Here is a 15,939-nt window from a genome sequence, read left to right as displayed (position 1 = left end):
CACCTTCCCTTGCTATTGCACTTTTGAAATCTTGTGCTCCATTTTGCTTGTGTTGCCATCTGCAGAGCAAGCACGTAGCACCCCAGTGGCCTCTGAACCGAGTTATCATGCAAAGTTTCTGTCATTCCTTCCATTTTAATGTTCTGGATGCAAAGGAGATAAAGATGCAGTGGACTTCACTTCACACAGTAAAATACAGAGATTATTTAACTGACCATGGTATACTTTCAAAATTTTTTTGAATTTCTTCAATGCTGAAAAGTAGACCATTTCCACGACAGTCGCAACCGACCCCAGCTATGTTTATCTGTTTATTGTATGCTGTGTACAGAACACAGCTCTTGAAACAGCCTGTAATTAAGAATATGCTATGCAAACAAAATCGAAATGGAGGCAAGACTGATTGCATTCATCTTGCTTTCCGCATCACAAATCAGGCTGAAGGCTACAACGTGAGGTTTTCTGTCTCCCTCTCCCCAAAGGGAAATGTGACTCACTGTTCAGTGCCAATGTTACTTGGAGGCTTGAAGGCTTTTTTCTTCTCATTTTGCTTTGCCAAAATGTGATATTTTTGTAGATTATAGTGACTGCATTGCTTTTTTGGTAGTGTTAAATCTCAACCAATCAATTTAAGGAAATAAGTCTGAAAGGGTGCCTTAAGCTTTCTTAAAGAGGACACAAGATTGACATGAAGTCATAGCCTTGCCATGATCTTTTTTGATGAACAACACACTGCCGTTTACAAAAGCACAGAAAATCTGCAACTAGGTGATTGCCTATGATCCGTTTTCTTCCTTGATGCAAAATCTTTATTTAACTTTTACAGGACTATGTGTATTGAAACAAAAAAAATCTCTCTGCTCCCTCCCCACTGCAACAGTTGGCTCTACCACAGTAGAAGAGATTGCAGTGTACCCGTCTCCACAAGGAGCATCAGTCAATCTGCCACTGCCAGATCCTCCTGCTGCCAGGAGCTGTCTGTCTGGGCAGGGCTCCTGACTTCCTCCGATCCTTCATTTGTCTGCCTTTGAGAAGGATAAAACACCCGCTGACCTTGCAGGAAGGGGGTAAATTGCTTAGCTGGCAACGATGAGACACATCAGCATCTTGGAATCATTGAGAACTTGGCTCCAAACATCCTCGTCTCGTGTTTTAGCAAGATGTTCTCAAAAAAAAAAAAAACCAACCGACATTCCCTGTGATCTGTGCCAAATCTCGTGCAATTTGGCAGTAATCTAAAAGGGAGAAGGAAAGAGCCATCCAGCCTTTTGGGAGAGTGGGAATGGACTAAAATAAGATCTCCTAGAAATGTTTCCTCTACAAAAGGGAGACCTGCATCTGCCTGGGGGCATTGCTATGCACCGTTTTGGGGTGCTACAGGTCACGTCCACCTCTACACCACCGTCCCAGTCCCACCACCATGGGCACCCTGGGAACAAGGACTATGGACATTTGCACTGGAGCCCGGCGCCCTGGCCCTTGCCTGCCTCCTCTGCAGTGCTCGGGGTGGTCAAGGCCACTCGCAGTCCTTAATTAACTTTTCAAGAAGAATCTGGCACCACTCCAGAACAAAAGTTAATGCTTAAGCTGCAGAAAAGGAGCAGAGTTGACACGTTTTATTAAAATCTGCTGGCAGGGTGGAAAACTAAGTGAACCTTTCCAAATTAAAGAAGGAAGGTCAATAGCAGGGTGCAGCTGGGATCAAGGCTGGGGTTATGGGTCTTTTTAGTTTGATAAGTGACTTAGGTGGTGGGTTTCAAAGCCAGAGATTTTAGAACAAGCAGTGGCCAGATTGCTACCATAAAAGTGAAGGGTATCTGACACATTCATGCCAGCTACCCAGTGCTGCAGATGAGGGCAGGAGACAAAGGCAGAGTGTTACAGGAGAGGAAATGTCCAACAAGCAGAAAAGTGATGGCACTTGTTTGCAGTACAGCCATAGCTCATCCCACAAGTGTATCTTTGCATAGTGTCCCAGCCTCCTGCAAAGCAGCAAGGGGGAGTGAACATGGTATCAGTGACTTTGAGTATCATGGAGACTGAAGACAAAGCCACATTTTAAATTAAATTGTGCAACATCTATTTGAAACACCACTCAAGGTTACTCCCCACAAATCAATGCAGTTATCCTAGCTGAGAATGATACCTAAATCTTTACTGCAGTCTTACTACTACTTGTAAATGGAATATGGAATACCATAAGTTATAATGGGAGAGAAATACCAGTTTGCTTTGGCAGAAAGGATCTGCCCAATGCTCTGCATTAGCCTTTCAAAAGGTTGAAATTATTTTCTCTTGCTTTTATGCATGGTGTAATTGATAGTGGAGTTGATGTAAAGCTTATTGTTCCTTTAGGATATGTCATAGTTTGTGTCTATAATCTGGTTTTATAAACAGATTTAGCAGGATTAGGCTGCCACCCTAGTAAAAAACATTTCATCAAAATAATTTGTCAATGGCATTGGTTTCTTAGAAGGCATTTACCTCCTGGCAGGCAGGGGGAGAGGGGACGTAATTAACTGTTTAACATGTTAAGGATTGTTAAGTGAAGGCAAAATTGCTTCTAAATTAAAATTAAACAAACTGCTTCCAAAATGTTCTAGCATCCCTCCTCCTCCTTCCTTCCTTTTCACCTGTGGCTGCTCCCCTTCTGCCTGTTACGGCTTTGATTCCTCTGAATCAGACTCTCCTTTTGACCTGCCAGTCCAGCTGCATCCTTTCCAGCCCCAATTCTCTTTGTTGTTGGCTTATTCCCCCCTTTTTATTTTCCTCTGGTTCCTTTCTACTTTCAAGCAAGGGTAATAATCAAATCAAAATGCCTCTCGGCAACATCTTCTACCACTCCTTAATTTCAAATTTTTGCTACAAATGCTTGGGCGTCTGACTTGTTTGCAGTCAAAAGCAGGATGGGAAGAAAATCAAACTATGGGCTGACTATACTTGCACTGTGTGCTCGTTATATTGCTGCCTCACTCCTTCTGGGTATAAAGTAATGCTACTCTTCTGCCCTGGAAACGGCATATAAGAAGGTCAAACTAGGTTCCTTCTTCCTTTTCCCAGATAATCTCTGCCTGTCTTTTCTGGATAAGAAAAGGGTGAGTGAGTAGAATTAAAAAGCCCTACTCAAAAAGTTCAAACTGCAAATTGCCAATGAAGAAGTCCTTAAGAGGGACACAAAATCCAAGTGACAAATAATACACCTGAGAAGAACAGACGGAGCAAATAAGGGGACACTGTGTCTTTACAGTATCAGTCAGAAATCATATTTCTTATCAAATCAGAAAATACGATTTGGCGCATCCCTGGGTGATGGATAATGGCTTACAATGACTGTGCCAAGGCATCATACTTATATTGGTGGATTGCCACTTTTATTATTAGCATTTGGCCTTGCTAACCTGGTATCAACTCTATAATGTGATTTTTTTGCTTTATTTTTAGGGTAGAAGAAAGTTTTAAAACCTTATTCTGGTCAATATTTGGCTTATCGGAAGTGATATCTGTGGTGCTGAAGTACGATCATAAATTCATTGAGAATATCGGATACGTACTCTATGGAGTATATAACGTGACTATGGTGGTGGTGCTGCTTAATATGCTAATAGCCATGATCAACAACTCCTATCAGGAAATTGAGGTAAGATAAGAAATTAAATTACAAACTCAATGTACTTAATTATGACTGATAATTAAAATGTTAAAAAAACAAGCAAGCTGTAGATTATTCCGTATGCAAGATTAGAGTGCTGTGGAAACACAAATCTTAAGCTGTGTCTGTCCTCCCCAAATTAGGATTGAATTAATAATTAACAATGAATCATTTCTAGAACAACTTCAACTTCCTTGTTTTTAATGACCGTCTGTGAATAAACCCAATTTCCTTTACATGTATTTAATGAAAGCAGTTTCTGATATTTTTTACTATGTTACTTGTGATAATTTATCCACGTGTGCTACCTTAGCTGTGGTGTTTGCTTATAATAGATTGAGTAATATTTTATCTGGCTTTTTGCTCTGTTCTCTACTGCTTAAAAGCCCAACCCCATCTAGGTCTGAAATTCATGTATGTATATTTAAAAATTCCATACTTTCCAAATACCAGGTGTACAAGCTTGATATAGATTTTCTGAGGAGTGTCTAGGTCTACAAAACATAACTGCATGAACATTCACAAAAAGCAGCTTTTAAAGAATATGAACACAGCCCTCAAGGAATATGAATAGGTTTCTGCAGAAAGAGGTTTGCAGGGTTTACCCAACCTTGTTCAGTAATATTGCTATTAGCAGACTGGATTTGCTCAGTGCTTTGGACATAAACAACTCCCTGCTAATGTAAATAAAGGCAGAAAAAAATTATTATTTGGATCATGTTAATGCTGAGTCACCTCTTTCTTCCGATTTTTTAAATGTCAAGTTTCTGTAGTTGGGTTTGTATTAATTATTTGTTCTAATCTCCCCTCAGAACCTGCAAAAGGCCAGAGCTGAAAATATTTTCTCACTGTAATGTCTGATTCATCCATGTACTGTAGTGCAAATATAACTCTATCTTGTGCATGCTGCATCTGAGTCTAAATGTCAGAGAGACATTACACATGTTCTCTGCCCCAGGAGCTTTCCTGCATGCAGAAGGCAGAGTCATTTCCCCAAAGGTCTCTAATCACTTAAAATCAAGGATCTTCCTGAATCCTCTTCTGCTGAAACAAGATCTACTTCTGAAGGGGTCTCAGCCTCTTACTGCATTTTCTACTTTATTGTAGTAGGTAGAGGTGCTCTTGAAAGTTTCCTAAGAAAAATCTCTAAAAATACCTGAATAGGTGACCTAGATTAACTTTCTAGTCTAAACTTTGTGGTGACCATTTTCCTGCAAAAATGCTTTATCATCCTTCTTGATTGCGTGGAAATTTTCAAAACTTTGTTAAAGACTACTTGTAACTATCAGCAAGCAAAACAAGTGTGAGCTATTTGGCCCAGATCCTCCTACCTGAGGACTGGGAAAAACTAGTAAATCTCATACTAGTTCCTTTCAATCCTCAGTAGCAGGGAGATTGAAGACAGAGTCATCCTACTGACTGCAGAGAAAGTCCCTTTTGCCAATGTGTTTATCTGATGACAGCAATGTCAGTAACGACAGAGGATGGTCCTTACTTAGGAATTAAATTCTGTTATGGTCAGTGGGGACATGTTTTACTGTTAGCTAGACTGACAAGACCATATTCTCATGCTTTCCATTGAACATCTCTCTTCAGCATGGTTTTCTTCTGTTTATGCCTCAAGTATTAGTGCTTCCTGCCAACTGTGCATTTATGGAAAGAAAAAGTCCTTTTGCCAGCCAGAAACCACAGCTACTTCCATCAGTAGCTCCTTAGCTGCTTAACAGAAAATCATTAAAACCGTTCACAAGTGATTTCCACTGTAATTCAGCTTAAGGCTTCTGTGAAATGCAACCCCAAGCAATGAGAAGGCCAAACGGCAGAAGTGAATGCTGCTCCACTGGCAAAGACATACTGCTGTAACTGTGACAGAATTAATCTCAGTTGTGTTATGCCAGTTTTTGATTGGGTTTCAGAGGTACAGGATAATCAGAGGTTATTAATTTCAGCAGAACACAGATGTCCATGAGTATGGGGTGTTGGCAGACCCACATTTCTGTTGATGCTGCTGGCCTCCATAAACCACAATGAAAACAGCTGTAGAGCAGCTGTATCTCATTCTTTCTTTTGCCTGATAAACGGTCCTGATACATGGCCCTGACCATCCTCCTATACAAATGCCAAGCAGATCCATAATATATATGCTAACCTTGCCCTTGTACTTGGAAATGATCATGGCCCACCTTGATAGTTCATAAAGGAGATTCACAGGCATTGAGTGGTGGACCTTTTCTCCACCTTCATCAGTGGCAGGAGGTGAATAGTAAGAGAATTAAGATGTATTGATCTAGGGATATGTGATGGTGAATGCAAACAGGATCAATGAAGAAATCAGCTAATAATAGAAGAAATCAGCGACATTTGGCAAACAGAAATATGATTCTAGTTAAACCCTACCTGTATGTTTGTCCTTGTAATAGCTAAATTCCTTCCTATTTACTAATTATGTATTTGGATGTTGGTCTTTTTTTTCCTCTTCTCTTCCCAAGGAGGATGCAGATGTGGAGTGGAAGTTTGCACGTGCCAAGCTCTGGCTATCCTACTTTGACGAAGGAAGGACTTTACCTGCTCCTTTTAATCTAGTGCCAAGCCCTAAATCATTTTATTATCTCATACTGAGAATAAAAATGTGCCTCATAAAACTCTGCAAATCCAAGGCCAAAAACTGTGAAAATGATCTTGAGATGGGGATGCTGAATTCCAAACAACGGGTATGTTGTATCTTCACTTTTCACCTTCTTTGTAGAAAAGATTCATGCTAGGGACCTTCTGGAGGGGGTTGCATGGTACACAGGTAGATCAGGGACAGCACAGCCTCTTACTCAGCCTCATCATTGCATATTAGTTGTATTACATTGCACCTAGAGGGTCCTCCCAGACTTGTGGCCTCATTGTACTAGACACTGTCAGGACACCGGGAAAAGAGGAACTTTTATAAAAGCAGACACTTCTATAAGGGAGTTTCCCAAGGCCAAATAAGCAAGGTCAAAGACCACGGGCAGAAGCAGAGGCACAAATAGGATCCCAGCTTGTCTGGCTCATCATCTACCCAGCAGGCCTTATGCCTCTTCAAAACATCCACCTTTCTTTAAGCGATTTCCAAATTAATTTTCCTGTCATTACATTTTCTGCCATTCCAGGTTTGGGAACAAGTTTCCAAACAGGGCTTAATAAGACCTCCTAAATACCTAAAGCTATAATTAACAACCTCTCTACTGATATCTGCCTTGTGATGTGTAGCCACTAATGAGTAGATCCTGCCTCAGCCACAGCCTCTTTGGTCATTTGAAATAGAAATTTGCTTTGGAAATACTGGCTACACAGCGGCACGCACTGCACTAGTGAGTTCCTCAGCACTAGTGAGTGCATGACAAAGCAAGAGAGATGCAAGGCTATGGTTAGCATCCCTTCCCAACAGAATTAGCTTTGCTCCCCCATGGGAAAATGCCAAAGAAATTAGAGAAAATGATGTTGCCCATGGAAATTATTATCTGCAACACTGTGCAGAACATCACTGGGATGAAGCGTTCCCAACACATAAATTTATAACAAACACAATCCCACTCACAGGGCAAGTCCACCTGCTTTACATTGGAGAAGAAAAGGCCCAAAACATTCACAGGAACTCAGCCACAGCTGCTCGGCTGCTGTCTTTAAATTCAGTGGATTCAAGGCTGTGAGGAGGCAGCTTTGCTTAAATGTGTCCTGGCCTTTATTTAATTTTCTCATCTCAAGCTGGGTTTGAAACAACAGAACAACACTAGGAACCCATTCCTGGGGGAAAAGCAAAGCCCTCTGAAATGTGTTGTCTATTATTTCTTACAGTCACTGCACATGAGAGGCTGATGTGGCTCCTCGGCAGGCTTGGCCAGCCTTTCTAGGGCAGATGAGATGTGGGCAGTTTTAAGCTTGCAGAAGAGAAGAGGTGTACTAAGAGACACTGAGGAGAAGGAAAGGGAAGTTGGGGGAGGCTTTGCAGAGTTTGCCTTTGTAACGTGCAGCCTGCTTTTGGGCTTTGTCTGGGTCTCTTGGCTCTCCTTCAAGAAAAAAACAGCTGAGCGATACAACAACTCACGGTGAGCCATCCGGCTCCAGGCAAAGCCCACGGCCTTGGAGGACATCATGCTCCCATGAATTTAAGAGACCTGCTCAGGTCTGATGTTCATTTTCAGTCTCTGTCAGAGCCTAAATTGGAGGGAGAAGTATATCCATGGGGTCTTTCATGTTATCAATTAATCTACCCAACACGGTGAGCATTGCCAAGATAGATGTACATTTGGGGGCATTTTACTCTATAAATTCATTTAACACTGCTATTGATTACTCACTAGATGAAAGACTCACTAGAACAGCAGAGTCTTGAAATGAAAGAAATGCTTGTCCTTTAACTATTTCAAATAATGATTAAAAAAGATAATATTTTTAAAACATTATTTGAATCGAACCACACAAAACTTGCTTTGTTTCAAATTTAATTTCTGCTTCAAAGCATAAACAAAAGTAATAAAATTTTTTCTAACCCTCTCCTTCCCAAAGCCACACGAGTGAAAGTGCTTGCCCTTTTTCGGAACTTATGCAAAATTCATAGTTTCCATGGCTTTGACATAAACAATTAAGAGTATCAGTCATTTCTTTCTTGCCTGTTGATTTTGTTCACAGATCATTTTCAAAACAGTCTCTGTAAGACCATAGCACACCTGATGAGTGAGAAATAAAAAAAATAATAATTACATGATTATTCAGATGTTTATTCCAATCACTATCAGCATTCTGATTTAAAAAAAAAAATTTAAAAAAAAAAATCACTTATTTCTCAGGATCTCTGGTCCAGTCATACCCAGGGCTTTCCCTGTACATACACTTGCATATAGGTGCAGAGGTCTATGATATGAATGAATTCCTTTGAATAAGTGATTTCTTTTTCATTAGAACTTGGACCAAAAATTTCAGAGATGGAAAACAGAATCCAAGAAATATCTTACAAATATGTAGTCTTCAGAAAACTCTCCTTCAAAGCTTCTAGAGTACAAAATCAGTAGCTGTGATGTCCACTGATAAAAGATACTGCTCTATCTAAAAAAAAAAAAATGCTTATTTTTGTTGAGCTAAAAAAGTAGCAAATGGTACTACTCCTTTTAAAAGGACTGATGAAAATCAATTCTGTTTCAGGTTTTGTTTTCATACCACATTGATTTGTTCTCTTTAAACACAAGCATTTATTTTTCTTCCTTTCTTAAATTGTGTTCTAAATTGATAATCACCAATCTACTTAAGATTAACATATTTTGTGCCTCTTAACACCTTCTAAAGCTTGTGTGAGAATACCATTTTTGTCTAGACAATTTAGAATACAACTTTTTTTCAGTAATTTGTATGTTTTCACTGTTTTCTGTCTTTCAAAAGTTTACTTTTTTAGACCTGAATGTACTGGCTTTTATTCTACTCATACATTGAATCATTTCCTACTGTTTTTATAAAGCGCTGTTTAGTTTGGGGTGTCTGGGTATGAGAATCTATCATTGATTTAATTATATCATGATGTTTTATAATTTCAGAAAGTTCGTTTTCACTCTAGCACTCGAAATACAGAAAATTTTTCTGGGAAGAATGCTTATAACAAGCCCACAAGATATCAGGTAATCACGACATGAAAGCAGGAGCCAGGAAGAGATCTGCCAGTGAACAGCTCTTCCCTGCAAGGGTCATGTTTGCTTTCTTCCAGTCGATGCCATCCTGTGATGTGCCAGGCTGTGGCTTAGCACGGGCATGGGACTGGGCTGGGGCACTTCAGAGACAAACGCAGCCTATCACCCGTGGAAATACACATGGTGTTAGCGTTTGTCGTGCTAATTAATTCCACTCAAGGGTATTTAGTTTAATACAAGAAATATCATTCAAGATTTAATCCTCCAGTCTTGCATTGACATTGCATTTGTCATGACATAGAGCCTTTCTCCAGCCTTTGCATCAACATTTGCATGTGCTTTCTCTGGCAGTGCCTTGTCCTACCAAGCTCAACCTGCAATGTGGTACGGTTCAAAAATACCTGTGGCTGCAGCGGTGGCATGGGGTACCCCAGCCATCGCAGGAACTATCGCAACTGTCTGTCTCAGCTGGCGTGTTCGTGCCAGCAGATGTATTATTTCTTGTGCAAACATGTGTAGTAGGGTAAGACAATACGCAAAATGTGCCCCACAGGATTTTTTCCTTATTTTTTATTGTAAAGTGAAAAGGAATCTGATGACAAGTGTTATGTCTGAAGGAACCGACATTAAAGAAAGTTGAGGAAAGTAATAGTTAAATTGGGTAAAATGCGCAATGGCAATTCTAGAATTGGTTTGTCTTGTGTTGGTACAGCATTCAGCACAATGGGCTCTTAGGCTGTACAGCACACCAGTAATAAATTTTTACTGGTTTTAAAAGTTTTCCAGGCCTTTGTGCCAGGATAGAAGGTATGTCTAAAAATCCAAGTTAGAAATGGGATACATTGCCTCTGGCATCTGGAGTTAGTTGGCTTGATACCATCAAAGGCAAAGGGAAGAGATGATTCTGTCCCACTCAAAATGGCATTTTAGCATTTCTGACATTCTCCCATTCATTCAAACCCACAAGTAATGGAAAAATGTGTCAGCTTCTGCTGGACTCGTTCCCTTCCTGTAGCTGTTATTTCTAAATGAGACCACCTAATGTTTGTGGTAAAGTAAACCCTTATTTCCAAGGTTGAAAAAGCCAAAGGCAGCTGTGAAAAACAGATAGGAAAAGATAACTACCTGTTGTTTTGCTTTAATAATGCTCCTACTAGGCTTGTCTTCAAATGATCTTAGAAAGTTTCAGTTGCTGCAGGAAGAAGTTTCCTGAATAATATAAGGAGAGTGTAATAGTCTTGATTATCTAAAAATAAAGAAGAACAGACAATTTGATAATCTGGCCGGCAAGTGTTCTTCTACAACTGGGAAAACCTTTGAAGCAGTAGCTTCTTGCTGAAGTGCTTTCTTTAGTGGTATTTATCAAGTGACATATCTGCAGTATGTGTACTTGGAGTGCATGTACATACAGGCAGTGCTGTTGAGGGATAACAAAAATATACAGAATCTAAACATGCAATAATTTGAAAATTAGGAAGAACAAGTCAACACACAGCTGCCATGATCTGGGAATAAACTAGTCCAGGCAAAATGATGCCTTTATCAAACCCTCTTGAGCCGAGACTTTAAGTTGGAGCATTGCTAAAATGCTATGCTAAGCTCACAAGTTTTTCCCACTTTCAGCACTGCAGTCTGTCATGCTATCATCAACGTCTTCATCTACAAAACTCAGGAAAGGATTTGTCAGGAAAAAATAAAAGGAATAGTTTGTACTTTTAAAGGCTCAGAAGTATACTTCTTTAATGTTTGGAGAGACAAAATAGCAAAGAGGTGAGAAATGAGCAAATTCGTTTGCTCGCTTCACTCTTGTGCTCTTCTACTGCTAACTGATAACTTGCATTTGAGATCCCCAGGTTTGAGATCTGATGCCCCAGTGAGTAGTTGTCCCCTCTGATCACTGCTGACTTGCGTCTGATTTTGACCAGGGAGGTGAAGGTGCAAAACATTTCCTCCCATTAGTGCTGCCCTGGGACCACACTCATGCCAAATGACATCTGCAGTGTCCACAAACACAGCATCAAGAAGAAACCTGTGAATTAAATAGCAGCATTAAGGTCTGTAACAACATGATCTTCAATGGCACATATAAGTGAAGTCCAGAATAAAACACTATAAATAGTGAAGTGGGAAGACATCATGGCCTCCACATTAAAGACAAGGAACTGAGGTTCAGCAGGATTTATCAGACCCAAAAAGCCTATGGTTGAACCAGAAACTGAACCCCAAATCTCATGAGTCCTGTTGCAGTGCCTTGGCCACAGATCTGTCCTTTTCTTCTCATTTCCCTCTGTACTAGAAGGTATAGAAGGTGTTCAGATAGCTGATGGCAAATGCTGAGCTTGAAGGTTGTGCCAATAAATACATAAAAAAGATCGAAATCAGTACAGATTTATAACTTACAAATGCCTGACCTGTTCCTAGAACCTATCTCTTAAGACCGTTTTAAGACCAACACTCGGTAGTTGAGAGTTGCATAGTATAAAAGATCTCTAAGACCTGAATAATTTCACTTAACTTTTAGAGAACCGGGGGACAGTACTCTATAGAAATCAGATGTATTTTAATTATTTCAAGTTTAGCGTTCGCTACCAAGAGGTTGTCTGGAAGTTTTGTTCAGCATTTCCCTGCAGTAACCAGGATTATTTTGCCAAGAAGCTATTTCACTCATTGTAGCCAAAAGGAGCAGTATTGGGGAGAAGGGGAGGAGCAAGGCTTAGAAGCCATAGTGCAATATTGACACAAAAATGAATTACTTTCCTAAAGTTATTGGCAGAAATATCTACTAAGTGACTAAGTAGACTTTTGTTAAAAAGTGTTAAAAAGTGTTAAAAATTCTGTAGCCAAATCTGACTAGAACATGTATTTGATAGACTAGGCAGCCTTAAGCTTGTGACTTATATCAGACATTGTTGTTAATATAGGATAGCATTTGAGTAGTGTCCATCAAAAATACAAGCTATATGGAAACTGGAGTAGACAGATGTTATGTTATCATATTTTTCCAGGTAATAAGAGCATTCACTGTGTGCTGATTCCTTGTTTTAGTCTCAATGTCCTCTGTCGTCTGTTCTGAAAAAATCGTTTCTTTTTGGATCCAGGATTCCCCTACTTTCCCCAAACATTACTTCATTTATGTTTTCTCAGGTGACAACCCTACCTCCCTCTGGATTCTACTACCTTGGCCATCTTCAACACACCGTACGTGCTCTGTGCCTCATCTCTGTTGCCTTAATGACTCACCTGGTTAGCCAGATGCCTCTTTGATACAAGGACAGTCTTAGACATCCCATATTCCATGACTGCATGACATACACCAAGGACTGGATCCTTCTTTGACGTTCACATGCCTTTTGCACTGCTATAATCTGTATTTGGCTACTAACAAGAAAGAGGAGGTGTACTGATTTCTTAGTTCATATTTCACACTCTTTGCAGCATTTTTCAGTGATGTTCAAAGCAGAGACATTGCTCTGTGAATAGGTGAGCCCATGCTGGGAGAGGCTTTTCCCTTAACAGCGGCCATCTGGTCAATGAAAGACATTTGTGTATCTGTTCTTGGATGCTCAATGAGCTCTCCTCTGTTTGCAGAGGATGCACCTAAATCATTGTCTGTGATAGAGCAATCATTTTTATGTTTATCAGAGTTGAGATTTTTTTTCCCCCATCAATGAGTGTCTTTTCTGTAGTGAAGAACCGGCAATGACGCAGGCCTTCAGCTGTAACCCAGTGTGTAGCCCAAGACTGCCAAAGTTACTTGCCTTCTAGATAAATGTAACTTATGCATTTTTTGAACAATATCACATTGCAAGTTCGTATCCATAATCATCTCCTACTAGTTCCATATATGCTGTTCCTTACTAACAATCATCTCCCATTTTATAAGTCTCTATTTACGGCTCTATTTTGTCCCTGTACATGTCCCTTAAAATCTGCCATTTCCCTAAGAAAATTCTCTCACTTAAGCCAAGTTCTCCAATTCTGTTCAAACTCTCTTTTCTCTGTCCTTCACTACATTTATTTTCTCTCCTAAAACCCCAATTCCAAAGCAAACAGAGTCTTTCTATTAACCTGAGGTCAGATGTTTAGTTCATCATCATGAGTGAGTTTGCTAACGTCATTAATTAACCACTTATTTCTTCCTGTAAAGTATTTTTTATTGGTACATTAAACAGCAACATGCTAAAGGAAGGCTCTGGATCCCATTTCTTAGCTTGCTGTTGGATCATCTGTGGGACATACTCTACATTCATGTGCATTCCACTAAATACCCCAAAGTGCCTTCTATGTGGGGTCATTATGGAATGGCTGTCAATCAGCTATTGTAGTACAAAGTTCATAACATAAACTATAAAATAAATGGGAAATCAATAAAGAATTCTCTTTGCATCCTCTGAAGCCAGGTTTTATCCGTAGTGAAATCAGGTGTTTGAATTGCTCATAATAAGTCTAGAATTAAGGCAATGTGGATAAGCTCATGTTAAGATAAGTGTTTCTGTTCTCTTTTCAGAAAATAATGAAACGTCTGATTAAGCGGTATGTACTGAAGGCTCAGGTTGACCGAGAAAATGATGAGGTCAATGAAGGCAAGTGGATTTTTATATTTGACACAGATTAGAGCATGTAATGTTATTGCTACTGATATGGCCAGTAAGAGGGTTGAGCTTAGATAACATCCTCTGTAGAGAGAGAGCATGCGCATGCTCGCACTAAGGTAAGCAGTGGTGACTCTGAGCCACCTTTATGCTCTTGAAGTTCTGGGTCCTTCATTTTCCTTAGCAGAACACATATATCATAGGATCTGTCTTTCCACAGTCCTGCTCTGCCCCACAGCTCTACCTCTCCTTGCTTTACAACACCCACAATATTGCCAACCCCTAACCTTTTCTTGGGGTCTAATTAAAGGAATTCCTGACTGTACTGCCCATGCCTGCCCCAAGGACTTGTTTTGAACTGGATAAGGATATTTATGGCCATGGTATCATGCAGGATTTGTATGCAGACAGCAAAGAACCTCCTCCGACTAACACCTCTTACCTGCTACCCTCCTGCAAATGCCCTATGTAGGTGGAGATCCATATGTGGAGAGAGAATAGACTTGAGAAAAAAGATGAACCTTCCATACTTACTTGCTATTGCTGTCAGTACCATTACCACAAGTACAGGTTATTTCGTATAAGTCAAGTATTAAGTGCATAGATGCAGGGACATTATATGGAGCGCCACACATTCATGACCAAACAAACTGAAATTAATTCTTTCTCAGGTTTTAAAACCATAGGGATTACTTATTTGGTTCAATATTACTAATAAGAACATTTTCCTCCTTTTAGGAGAACTTAAAGAGATTAAGCAAGATATTTCTAGTCTCCGCTATGAACTCTTAGAGGAAAAGTCACAAGCTACTGGCGAGCTGGCAAGACTAATACAACAGCTGAGCGACAAATTTGGGAAGAACTTAAATAAGGACATTTGATGGTGAACACAGAGAAAGGCAACTGGTTTTCTAAACATTATTCAGCCTCAACCAGCATCTTAGGAGGGCAAAACCCATGCAAAAGATGGGTACCGCACGCTCAACTTTTGCTAACTAGCAAGTATTGGTAGGAGCACTTTGCATTACTCCTGTGCTTGATGAGTTACCAGTTAAATCTTTTATGATACAGAAGTGACTTACTGGTAAAAATATATGCCCTTTGACATCAGAAATAGATGCACCATAGGGAAGGCACCTCTAGTTAAAGGCAAAAAAGCCAGATCTTCATCCATCTGACTCTCGTGAAGACAATGCAACTGTGCTCATTTATACCAACTGAGACTGGGTGAAGTCTGAAGAAAAAATGTGCCAAGCATATTCTCTGAAAAGTTTTAAAAATTCCTTGGGTGTGTACTTTCCTTTTATGTTTACATGGGCATGAAGATAGCTTTGAACAGCACTGTGGTTAATGAAAAGCAAATGAGGAATAATCTGCTGAAATCACCAAGGTGAAGTATGGCAGGTAGAAGGCACCTGCTTTTTAGACTGGATGACAGTGTTGGAAAAAATAGACCAAGCTTGTTGGGTAAAGGATCCTTTCACCCCTCTGCTACAACCTGATAAAAGGATTCCCAGCCAAATACTCCTCTACACCTTTTCCAGCTATATTAGCCTGTCCACTAATGCATATGATCTCTTTGTACACACCTAGCGTCTCTTTTATCCTTAGATGATCCCAGCTTCAACAACAGTGTACTGAAATATTCATAATGGTGTGAAACTCACTTCCCAGGAATACCCAGAAATAACATATAATTGTGCTAATGTGTTCAGTTCAAGGAACAACCTTAATCCAGCGACACCGATGCAACTGAGCTCAGCTTTCGGATTCCAGAGGTCAAACGGCAAGCCATAGGGTGAGATAAATCATGAAGAACATAGCCCAGTAGTTTCAAACCTTTACATCAATACGAAAAGGCTTCAATTCCACTGAGAACATTCTGATAAAAAAAGGAAAAATCCTTGTAGAAATTATTGTCTTATGTGTTTGGCTGTTACAGAGGATGAGGAAGGGATTAAAACTGTTTTAAAGGCTGCAGTAATACGAGTACTTGGATTGCATTTCTATGACTGGAAAGTGATGGGTCTGCGCAACACAACTGCAAACTTGG

At 39.9% G+C, this 15,939-nt stretch overlaps 1 protein-coding gene across 1 annotated transcript in view; it reads left to right on the top strand.

Annotated features, from left to right (window-relative positions):
* Nucleotides 1-14,767, top strand: part of TRPC7 (transient receptor potential cation channel subfamily C member 7) — a 70,308-nt gene extending 55,541 nt beyond the window's left edge. The window contains exons 7-11 of the mRNA XM_075164637.1: nt 3,442-3,637; nt 6,139-6,360; nt 9,205-9,285; nt 13,802-13,877; nt 14,625-14,767. Of these exons, the coding sequence (XP_075020738.1) occupies nt 3,442-3,637; nt 6,139-6,360; nt 9,205-9,285; nt 13,802-13,877; nt 14,625-14,767 (718 nt within the window). The remainder of the gene's footprint in view (nt 1-3,441; nt 3,638-6,138; nt 6,361-9,204; nt 9,286-13,801; nt 13,878-14,624) is intronic.
* The last annotated feature ends 1,172 nt before the right edge of the window (nt 14,768-15,939 follow it).

The sequence above is a fragment of the Calonectris borealis genome, chromosome 15 (genome assembly GCF_964195595.1).
Source record: "Calonectris borealis chromosome 15, bCalBor7.hap1.2, whole genome shotgun sequence".
NCBI classification, from domain to species: Eukaryota; Metazoa; Chordata; class Aves; order Procellariiformes; family Procellariidae; genus Calonectris; species Calonectris borealis.
This window is presented reverse-complemented; position numbering and strand designations above follow the sequence as displayed.